The following is an 11,873-nucleotide window of genomic DNA, read 5'->3' on the forward strand; positions in this document are numbered from 1 at the left end:
CAGGAGGCTGAGGCAGGAGGATCCCTTGAGCCCAGGAGTTTGAGGCTGCAGTGATGGTGCCACTGCACTCCAACCAGAAGAAAAAAGATCAGCCATGTGGAATTTGGCACAGGTGGAGGGGTGAGTAGAACAAGTGAGAATGGGGGCGTTAATTCAAGCATTTGGCATCACAGGAGTAAAGTCACGAGTAGCAAAGAGTGGGCATGTTCAGGGATCTTTAAGTAAAGCAGTTTCATTGGCATGTAGAATACGTACAGGCACTGTGAAGGGTGAAGGGAAGGACACACTGGGGCCAGGCTGCAGAGGGCCTGGTTTGCTAGGGGAGGGCATTTGTCTCAATCTGGTCGATAAGATACTGAAGGTTTTGTAGCAGAGAAGTGATATGAATACAGCTGTGATTTGAGAAGGACCATTATGGAGCTGTGAGAAAAGTGGCATGAAGAGGAAGAAGACTGATTTCAGGTGATGCTGGGCTTTTTTCTATACTAAAGACCATGGGGGAGCTGGTGGGAGGTGGCGGGGACGTGTCAAAGCCAGGATAGTGGCTGTGAAGATGAGAGAAGGGCTGAATGTGCTTAGTAAATTTATGAAATTTTTCTTTAAATGAAAAGAACAATTTCTTTTCTTAAATAATTTATTTGCAATAAATTAACAGTTAAATAACAAATTATAATCAATGGTTAAAAATTCACAAAACATCAACAAATAAAATCTTTGGTTGATATATCTAATCACATTTTACATAGTACAATAATTGAATTTCAGTAAAAAGACATAATATGAAGAAGATTACTGAATGCTATTGAAAAGAGACTAGCATAATGATAAGGTGCTTTTTCATTTTCAATCCTAAAATACTTGGTGGCTGAACAGGGCTCTAGAAAGGCTAAACACAGTGTCTGCAGACCTGGATCTGGGTCCTGGGTTTCCACTAACTGTGCATGTGACCTCTGGAAGTCACTTCAAATCCCTCTAGAATCATTTTCTCCTCCGTAAAATGAGGGACTGGCATTAGCCCATCAAATGATCTATATGAATCAATGGACCTGTTTATACCCGGTTTCTAGAAGTTTCTAGTGGTGTCCATAGCAGACTAAACACTTTTTTTTTTGAGACGGAGTCTGTTCTCTGCTGGAGTGCAGTGGTGCGATCTCGGCTCACTGCAACCGCCGCCTCTCAGGTTCAAACGATTCTTCCTCCTCAGCCTCCCGAGTAGCTGGGATTACAGGCACTCGCCACTACACCCAGCTAATTTTTTTTAGAGATGGGGTTTCAACATGTTGTCTGGGCTGGTCTCGAACTCCTGGCCTCAAGTGATCCTCCCACCTCGGCCTCCCAAAGTGCTGGGATTACAGGTGTGAGCCGTGGCGCCCGCCCCCACTTTTGTTTAAGTTACAGAGTAGCATAGTTATATAATCTGTTGAAACTATTCTGTTGGGCTCAAATGATTTATAAACGGATGTACCATCTAGTGAACCATAATGTTTTTGAATAATAAATTCTTGCTACTGCATCACCAAGCCTTAAGTATAGGACACCAGAGAAGAATCTAAAATGATTTTTGAGTTAGCTTCCAGTCTCAAGGTTTTGGTCCACAATTGACTATATTTTCCTTTTGACAGACACCTTCTTTTTTTCTCTTTCCTTCTTTTCTTTGAGACATGTTGCTCAGGCTGGCCTCAAACTCCTAATATCAAGCAGTCCTCCCATCTCAGCCTCCCACCTAGTTGGGACTACAGGCACATGCCAACACACCTGGTTTAACAGTCGCTTTAACCAAACACGACTTGGTGTACAAAAATGCAAGCAGGCAAAAGAAATCATTTAGGAGGTGAATTACATAAATTAATGATTTAAAGGTTCATCTATTTATTATAGGATTATTTGCAAGATTTCTTTAAATGATATCCCTCTCACATAGGTTAATGAGAACTTGATCTCCTCATGACTTTTCAGGAGCACTCTGTTACATTTCAGTGGAAAGGCCCTCTTTGTCAAAGAAGATCATGGCCCCCTTTGACACAGATCATGGCCCCAGCAGCAGAAAAGTGGACTCATCCTGGGTAGAGAGGCAAAATCCTATATCTAGGCAAAGAGATACTCTACGCTTTCCTTGGCAACATGTTAAAACAAAGCTGATATAAAAATACCGTAAAAAGTGTTATTTTGATTTAATTTCAGATGAGAGAGTAAGTGATGTTAATTGACAACTGTCATCAAAACTTTGAAATGTACTATCACCTGGTAATTTGGGGGTAAGCTTGTGTCCACATAAGCTAGTGAGGAACAAAAATGCACATTCAGGGAAACCATTTTGATCTCTTTGATTATGTGTTTTCCTGGACTATGCTGGGAAGTTGACAAAATGCAGTTTAAATAAAGGGCCTAGAAGGAAATCTTACTGGTTCAGATAAATGCATTGTGTTACAAGTACGATTGCTGTATAGAGTTTAATGACATAATGACCTTTCTATTTCAGGGGAATGAGATTGTAAGAGTTTCATCCAGCTTTCTTCCAATCACCACACCAAGGAGGCTCATTTCAACCTTTCACAAGTAAAACACCTTCTGAGTGGCAGGAAATTTAAATTCCTCCATTGTGTATACACTGGAAATCCCTAATCTCAAATCCATCAGTTTCCTACCTATGGTTCAGAAGGTTTTAAAACCAATGTACTGTCAAGAACTCTGGGGAAAGAAAATGTCCCAGAGATAATCAAATGACATTATTTGTATTCCAGGTTCAACTATGGGATTTATCTTTGACTCCAAGTATCATCAGGGTGGCATATGGTGATGGATTCTGCCAGATCCGTGCTATTTCACTGACTTGTTGGGTACCAGTCCTCCCAGCCTAAGACTAAGCTTGATCACCCTTTATCAAATACATCTCATTTTTCAAAACCAACTTTAAAATCTGTGCTGAGGGAAGCATATGCTACTTATTCATCTGAGATCCATTATGAGAAAACTTTTTTTTTTTTGGAGACGGCTAATGCTCCATAGCAAAGAAGACAAATTACAAATTCATTAGTTCATTAGAGTCTGGTATTACATTTCTATTGTTTTCTCTAAATGTTTTGTTTAAACTAAGCTCTCTGTTAAATGAGTTGTTAAATGGTAATGTTTGGATTTTCATAATCATAATTGAATTTTACAGGTTTTAAATTAGCAGGAGTTCAGGCTGAGTGAAACGTTTTAATGCCTAACATGTGAAACGAAGGCTTTAGCTAACTTGTTTCAGCTAACTGTTTTTCATAAGAAAACTATGAGCTCTAACACATAAATTATCCAGTCCTTTCCTCTCACAGATATAATCCACTATTTGACTTTAGAAATCACATATGTACAAATGGCTCAGCACAAGTAGCACCTCACACTTTCACAGAGTTGAAAGGACACAGAACCATTCCACATACCTCTGCCGCATTCCTGTAATCCCCACACCTTAGTCGGGGCTGGGGGCGGAGGTGTCTTTTCGCCACAGATTTTTCCCGCAAGTCTCCCAGGTTGGTTTCTGCAGGGGTTATCTTTCTATTCATCAATCGTAAGATTTGTTTTGTTCACCTTTGATCAAATACATCTCATTTTTCAAAACCATCTTTCAATCTGTTCTGAGGGAAGTATATGCTGCTACTCTCATTCATCTGAGATCCATTATGAGAGAACTTTTTTTTTTTTTTTTTTTTTTTTTTTGAGACTGAGCCTCACTCTGTTACCCAGGCTGGAGTGCAGTGGTATAATCTTGGTTCACTGCAACCTCCCCCTCCTGGGTTCAAGCGATTCTCGTGCCTCAGCCTCCTAAGTAGCTGGGATTACAGGTGAGCACTACCACACCTGGCTCATTTTTGTATTTTTAGTAGAAACGGGGTTTCACCATGTTGGCCAGGCTGGTCTCGAACTCCTGACCTCAGGTGATCTGCCCATCTCAGCCTCCCAAAGTGCTGGAATTACAGGCGTGAGCCACTGTGCCCAGCCCATCAATCTTAAATTTATGTTGTTCACCCTTGATCAAATCTCATTTTTCAAAACAAACTTTAAAATATGTTCTGAAGGAAGCATATTCTACTTATTCATCTGAGATCCATTATGAGAAAACTTCTTTCTTATAACTGAAGACGTTGAGTAAACAGTGATTTTCGACCTTTTTTTTTTTTTTAACTTAGAATTTTTTCTCCAAAAGTCTTATTCAGAACCTGGATTTAAAATAGGCAGAGGTAGGCGGCTCTACCTGACATCTTGGGGGGTGAGAGCCCACAAGTGACATTCCTCATGGCTCCTTTCAGGTCCCTGCAGCTGTGCCTGAGCCACCTCCCAGGAAGCTAAAATTCATGCTTCACAAGTTATCATCAGGTCAGCTCTGGAACATGCAAAAGTCTGTCCACAGGCAGTGACTTCTGAGCAAGTGCTGCCCTGGGAGATGACAGCCAAGAGTCACACTAAGGAATGTGGTGGCTTGGGCCAGGTGAAGGAACCTGGTAGTTCTCAAGCGGAGTCCTGTCCTCCAGACCTGGCAGGTGGGGTCCTTGAGGGAAGCGCCCCAGAATGTTCCCCTGAGCAGGCACTCCCGTCTGTTGCAGGCTTTGCTCCCCCAAGACCTTGACCAAGAAGTTGATATACCTCATTGCTAGGCGAAGCGTTTCATTTTTGCTCAGCTTTTTGTCTGGAGGGTGAGTGGGGATGAGCTTCCTCAGCTTGGCAAAGGCGCTGTTGACATTCTGCTGCCTCCACCGCTCCCTGGTATTTGTGAAGATCTTCCTGGTCATGTCTGAGTTCCTGAGATGGAAAGAGAAAGGGCCCTCAGGGCCAGTATCTTATAAGAGGCCTGATTGTTATCACATGTCCTGCCAAGAACCTGAGATGTTAGATTTTCTTGACTCAGAGCTTAGGTGATTCATTTCCTCATTTTCAGGTTTTTTGACAAGAGAAAAAAATATAGTAGATGACAGGGGAAGGTGAGAACAACACCCTTCAGCTTTTTCTCCCTGGCTGTTTTGAAGCCTCCAGTGGAAAGATTGCTTTGTCCCAATACTCCTATTTCTTCCTTCATAACCAACTCTTCCTGATTGTTCAGAATCAGGTACAATATCGATTGAGTTTATGTGTGAATACAATATATGTTTGGCCAATAGAAAGTTTGTTTTCTTTTTTTGTTGTTGTTTTTTTGAGATGGAATCTCACTCTGTCACCCAGGCTGGAGTGCCATGGCACGATCTCAGCTCACTGCAACCTCCAGCTCCCGGGTTTGAGCGATTCTCCTGCCTTAGCCTCCAGAGTAGCTGGGACTATAGGCACCTGCCACCATGCCTGGCTAGTTTTTATATTTTTAGTAGAGACGGGGTTTCACCATGTTGGCCAGGCTGGTCTTAAACTCCTGATCTCAGGTGATCCACCTGCCTCAGCCTCCCAAAGTGCTGGGATTGCAAGCGTGAGTCACCACGCCGGGCCACCAACAGAGAGTTGAGTATGAACCAACAGTGTGTTCTCAGAATGAAGTAAAAAAAGAAAATGATTCTAGGTTTCATAATTTGGAATAGAGAAGACAATACAGCTCTCTTATTAGCTGGCGGACCACATTGGGAGGATTCAGCCCCTCTCTGTAAGAACTAAAATATCCAGACTGGACTATATTTAGAGGAGCAGGAACAGAGTGATGAAGGGTCTTGAAACCCTGTTGTATGAAGAACAGAAGTGGGGGTGTTTAGTCTCACAAAAATGAAAGGACAAGGGGCAGGTGGGAGTGGTTATTTGGCATGTATTCTGTAGAAGATACTTGGGCCTCTTCGGGGCTGCATTGGATGACCTTTCCGAGTCTAGGAGAGTGGTTTATCATCATATACTGTCAAGCATAATGCAGCCATTTTTCACTCCTAGAGGCACGGGCCCCTTTTTTCAGGTGGCTTGGATTAACATGTGCTAATAGGAACACTTGGGAGGCACTGGCAAACAAGCCAAGGTGCAGCCCCAGGCAGTCTGATGCTCTTGGCTTACTGCTATTGGTCTGCTGCCTGCTCCACGCTCAGCTCCCCTGGGCACTGGGCCCTTTCTGGTTCCTCCAAAGACTCATGAATATTCCCAACTCTACCCTTTTGCACAGTGTCATTTTCTGTTCCTTGAATTTCCTCCCCACTCTCTACTTACCTATTTCTTTAAAGAGCAGGCCAGATCTTCTCCTACCACCAAGCCCTGACTCTACAGGAGTCTTCACATAACTCAGCCATCGGTGGAACCATGTGCATGGTGGTCAAGAGCACAGGCTCGCTCCAAGGCCAGAACCCTGGTTTGGCTGTTGGTTCTACTCCCCCTAGCTGTGTGACCTTGAGCAATCTACTTAACCTCTCTGTGTTTCAAATGCCTCATAAGTAAAGAGCAGTTCAGGAGTACTGCATCATTGGGAGGACACATAAAATGATACACATAAAGTACCTTAGCTCAGTGTCTGGTGCATAGTAAAGGCTCAATAAATATTTAATGATTGGCGGGGCTCAGTAGCTCACACCAGAAATCCCAGAGCATTGGCAGGCCAAGGGGGCCAGATCACCTGAGGTCAGGAGTTCAAGACCAGCCTGGCCAACACGGTGAAATTCCATCTCTACTAAAAATACAAAAAATTAGCAGGGCGTGGTGGCGCATGCCTGTAGTCAGGGCCAATTAGGAGACTGAGACAGAAGAATCACTTGAACCCAGGAGGTGGAGGTTGCAATGAGTCGAGATCGCACCATTGCACTCCAGCCTGGGCAACAGAGCGAGACTGTCTCAAAAAAAAAAAAAAAATTAATGATTGCAATTATTATCTCTACAAATAAAACAGAGAAAAGTAAATGTTGTAATTCATCATTTTCTTCCTAATGAAGACGTTGTCATGCATTAGAGAAGGCCTGAGCTTTGTTTATGTGCTCTTTTGATTCACTTTACAGGAATATATGGCGGAGTGTGTGTGTGTGTGTGTGTGTGTGTGTGTGTGTGTAGACCAAAAACCTGGAAGGATTCAGGCCAAACTGTCAACAGTGGTTCCTTGGGAGAAGGACAGTAGATTGGGAGAAGAGAAAAAAGAGAGACTTGTGGTGTTTTATTCTTTTTTTGTATTGTTTTATATATATATATATATATATATATATATATTTTTTTTTTTTTTTTTTTTTTTTGAGATGGAGTTTCACTCTGTCGCCAGGTTGGAATGCAGTGGTGCAATCTCGGCTCACTTCTTGGGAGGCACAACTTCTGCCTCCCAGGTTCAAGCAATTTTCCTGCCTCAGCCTCCCTAGTAGCTGGAACTACAGGCGCACGCCACTAGGTCCAGCTAATTTTTTGTAATTTTAGTAGAAAAGGGGTTTCACCATCCTGGCCAGGACAGTTTCGATCTCCTGACCTCATGATCCGCCCGCCTCGGTCTCCCAGAGTGCCGGGATTATTCTCAGCACGGCACTGGACTCTCTAACCCAGACACAAGCAGGAAAGGCAACAAGAAAGGAACTGGAATGGGGAAACATCCGGGGGGCCTGGAGATGCTCACTGGCGTGAGCCACTGTGCCCGGCTGTTTTATATTTTTATAATAAATTATTCATGTATTATTTGCTTCATAACAGAAGAAATGTTTTAAATGCTTATGGGCTTTAGAGCAGAAACATCCAGCTTTGAATCTCTGCTCTCGATGTCCTAGTTATCATTTAACTTCTCGAAGCCTCGGTTTTCTTCTCTGGAAAACGGAGGGAGATACAGCCATCAGCAGGACTTTTGTGAGGATTACACGAAATGCATTATAAAGTGTCTGGCACATAGATGCTAAATAAATGTAGCAATTTCCTCCCTATACACATGGAAAGCATCATTGTTGCAAAGAAAAGCATTTTTCTTTCTTTTTGTTCTTTTTTTAAAAAACTATTTTTGGTAGAGAGAGGGTCTCACTATGTTGCCCAGGCTGGCCTGGAACTCCTGGGCTCAAGCAATCCTCCTGCCTCAGCCTCCCAAATTGCTGGGATTATGGGTGAACCACTGCACCAACTGCATTTTTCAATCACCTCTCTGCCCCCTGGACATTTCCCCATCCCAGTTCCTTTCTTGTTGCCTTTCCTGCTTGTGTCTAGGTTGGAGAGTACAGTGCTGTGCTGAGAATTCATGGTGAACTGGAAGCACAGCAGCACAAGGTCACCGCATGGCTTCCAGCTCACCCCACTGTCCGCTTGCACCCACATCCTCTCTCCCTGGAGACATTCCTAGTTGGACCCAAGGACCAATTACAATACTATGCACTCCAAGCTTTGGGACCAACATTTGCCGACACTGCGAGCCAGGTATTGTGCTTGCTGCTGAATGCTGAGGAGCTGGCTGATTGTATTAACGTGTGAGGGAAGCACTGCGACTGCAGGAGCAGAGAAGCAGTAGCTAGCCAGGCATTCTAGCGGGCTCCCAGACAGGGCAAGTAGCCTTCCAAAACTGAAAGGGGTGGGCCAGGTGATCCCCAGGACCTCATTCTACTCAGAAATGCTACAATGCCCCGCCCATTTCCCTTTTTTTTTTTTTTTTTGGACAGAGTTTTGCTCCTGTCGCCCAGGCTGGAGTGTAGTGGCCAATCTTGTTGCTCCCTGCAACCTCTACCTCCCGTGGCGCAGTCTCGGCTCACTGCAACCTCGTCTCACGGGTTCAAGTGATTCTCCTGCCTCAGCCTACCAAGTAGCTGGGATTGCAGGTGCCCGCCACTACACCCAGCTACTTTTTGTATTTTTAGTAGAGATGAGTTTTCACCACGTTGGCCAGGCTGGTCTCAAACTCCTAACCTCAGGTGATCCACCTGCGTTGGCCTCCCAAAGTGTTGGGATTACAGGCGTGAGCCACCATGTCTGGGCCCATTGCCTTTTATCTAACCTAAGTCATTTCTGAATAATCTGACCTTTGGTTCTACAATGAAAACCTGAGTGTTGTCAGAACTATACCCAAGTATACCTAAAATATAAAAGTTTGAACCTGAATCAAGGGGATTTTAAGGTAGAAAACTATCTAGTTTTGTTCACACTGACGCTGGCCAGGATTGTGGCAGCAACGTTACATTCATGCTTCTCTTATCAAAAGAGGGTTTAGCTCATTCACTAAGTCAACCATAGTCCCATGGGGGGTCTTTTTCAAGCTGGGAGGAAAAAAGATTAGGCAGGATAAACTAACTGTGTTGTTCTTTTCTAAGAGGGCTCTATCCTATTGTACTAGAAACAGACAGAAAAACAAACAAACAAACAAACAAAAAAACAGAGAAAACTGGCTTCTAAAATGTAGTCTCCATCCTAGGAGGTGCTTAATCATTCCTTGTTGATTTATCCTCAAGTGTGTTCGTCTCCTTCTCCAAAGGGGAAACAAATCAGTGGTTTAACAAGCTGGAAAAGCTCAAAGTAGAGGTCACTGGAAAATTACTGAAGTACTTATTAAATCAAAGGAAAACTGCATTTAGTGTTTTTCCAGTCACAAGGACTGATTGCTGCTAATCGTGATCTCAGAGTAATGTAAGAGCTAAAAAAAAAAAAAAAAAAAGACTAGATGCCACAGAATCGGAGAACATTTGATAAATGCCAAAACAGAGGTGAAGCATTTAGGCCACACAGGGAATCAGTGGTATAGCCTGTGTCCCAGGCCTGGATATTGATGCATTTACGTCACCACTGAGGACTCCTGCCGGGTCAGGGTTCATAACCTTTTTTGTACCATGGACCCTTCTAGGAGTCTGGGGAAGCCTAGGGACAGATTCATTTTCAGAACAATGATTTTTAAATACATAAAGTAAAAAGGCTTTGGTTCTCGTCTCAGAATAATTATTTTAAGTCCATAAATTAAACATACATAGACACAGAAAATAACTAATTATATTTAGTAGTTATTAAAATAAAATACAATATAGCAATACATGTGCTTCATATTTAACACATTAAATAACTAGACTTATTATGATAATCTCTAAAAAGTGATACGTAAATGATGTTTTCAAAAGATCTGCAACATCTGTGACATGAAATGCACGCATCTATGATTTCTATTGGTGACAAATTCACCACCACAGCTAATACTACTACAGTTTATTACCCACATTCATAAATAAAGGAAATGCTATGTTTAGATGAAAGGTTAGTGGAAGTAAAGATGTAATTTTTCTCCATCCAAATTCATAGCACCCCTGAATTCTATCTGTATATCCCTGGGTGGATGGGGGTTGGGTACCCCAGGTTAAGAATGCCTGGGTTGGAGGAAAGTCAGGTAGAAACACCAGGAACATAGATACGCATAAATCCTCTGTTTATATTGTCGCTACTGAAGGTAACACATTAGCAAAGAAAAGAAGGACACACTCCCCCAAGGTGACCAATGCCCCTAACAGGAGCTGCTACTTTTTGTGCCAGGGGTTCCTGGACACGAAGCCCGGGTTCACCAGAAAGGGTGCAGCACAGGCTCACAGCTAACACTGGGGGGCCTGTCCCAGGCATTCACACACATGCAGCTCTTTCTTCATTCAGCTTTAAATTTATCTTCCTGGAATTTGGTCCGGTGCATTTGTCTCTTCTTTCACCTTTCTCTTGAAAGTAAGTGAAAATACTTGCCATGAAGGGTGGTTTATATAGTTAGATTGGGGAACAGTGCTTAACCTCCAATATGAGGCACAGCTCTGCCTTTTGAAGTTAGTATAGAAGTAATACGAGCTCATTTAAGAAAAAAATAAATCAAGCATACACATGTGCCTGAAGTAAAGCATAAAAGGCTCCCTACCTGTTTAGCTACTCGGTCTCACTCCCCAGCCGCAGCCAGTTTGGTGTGTGTATCACACATACACACACACACCCTTTAAAATCACCATATATATTTTGCAAGTCACTTTTCTCACACAACTCTGCATGTTGATATATTAAATCAGCAGCACACAGTATGAATTCTGCTCTTCAGCGCCGTTCACAGTAGCCTCACGCTGGGGGAAGCCACCTGTTCTAAGATGCACCCAATCCCTGCACCGTCCAGCCTGGACGCACCTCGAATACCTGCCCAACCTTCTTCCCTTGCCCGCTTCGCTTCCAGGCCTTTCCGTTTTCCTTATTATAACGTTTGCTCCCCCTTGCAAACCATTGCCTTGCCTAATGACTAAGTATTTAGGGAGTCCAGGAAAGCATCTCGTGGCTGAAGTTTCGAATCTGCCAGGTGTCCGGGAGTCGCTCAGGGATGCGCGAGCTCCTTGAAGGGCTCTGGGAGACGCGCTGTCGGGCGCGGTATAAGTGGGTACGCGGCATCACGCATAAAAGCGACGCGGCCCCGCCAACACGCTAGAGAGTCGGCCTAGCACCCGAGCCACCGCCCCTGCCCCGCGGAAGGTCCCCGGGTCTTCCCATCGAATTGGCTCGGTGGCTGCTACCAAGTCTCGGCCGCACTCCTGCTCTCCCGGGTGAGTGTGGCTCAGCGAGAGACCCGCAGGCCCACGAGCCCGGCCCTGGTGGCGCCCACGTACCCCCGGAGTCCACGCACCTCCTCGCAAAGAGCCCGCGCCGTCGCCGTCGCCCTCGCCGGCCGTGTGCGCCCTCGCCTGGACGCCGCGCCGCCGCCGCCTTTATAGGACACCGCCCTTTGTCTCGCGGGGCCCGGGGGCCCTTTCCCGACAGGGACTCCCACCGGTTCCTCCCCACTCCCCGCGCCCGGGCTTCCCGAGACCAGCCCTCTCTTGTGCCCTGGAAAGGGAGCAAGGGAGGAAGGAGAGCCCCGCCTTATGTGAGGCTTGGGGGCGGTAAGGGGGTCCTGCTACCCACCTGGGCTGGGGGAGCCGCTTACTAACCTCCTTCTCCAACACATTCAACCCTGGGAAAGTCCGTATCCGTTGTTAATTCATCAGATGCTTATTAAGCGCCAGTGAGCCTCT

The 11,873-nt window shown here is 44.6% G+C and overlaps 1 protein-coding gene across 2 annotated transcripts; it reads right to left on the bottom strand.

The window, feature by feature from the left end:
• Window positions 1-616: 616 nt before the first annotated feature.
• Window positions 617-11,541, bottom strand: TAL2 (TAL bHLH transcription factor 2). 2 transcript variants are annotated; one of them, XM_015117088.3, is made up of 2 exons: window positions 11,486-11,541; window positions 617-4,776 (listed from the first exon to the last, which is right to left on the bottom strand). In XM_015117088.3, the coding sequence occupies exon 2, from the start codon at window positions 4,764-4,766 to the stop codon at window positions 4,440-4,442; it is 327 nt and encodes a 108-aa protein (XP_014972574.1). In that variant the 5' UTR covers window positions 4,767-4,776; window positions 11,486-11,541; the 3' UTR covers window positions 617-4,439. The 2 variants fall into 2 exon arrangements, with proteins under 2 accessions (XP_014972574.1, NP_001181375.1); NM_001194446.2 differs by lacking the exon at window positions 11,486-11,541 and having other exon boundaries at window positions 4,163-4,800.
• Between the last annotated feature and the right edge of the window lie 332 nt (window positions 11,542-11,873).

The sequence above is a fragment of the Macaca mulatta genome, chromosome 15 (assembly GCF_049350105.2).
Source record: "Macaca mulatta isolate MMU2019108-1 chromosome 15, T2T-MMU8v2.0, whole genome shotgun sequence".
Classification (NCBI taxonomy): Eukaryota; Metazoa; Chordata; class Mammalia; order Primates; family Cercopithecidae; genus Macaca; species Macaca mulatta.

Coding starts and splice junctions, on each gene's coding strand:
- TAL2 (XM_015117088.3), bottom strand. CDS start 4,766: ATGACCAGGAAGATCTTCACAAATACCAGGGAGCGGTGGAGGCAGCAG.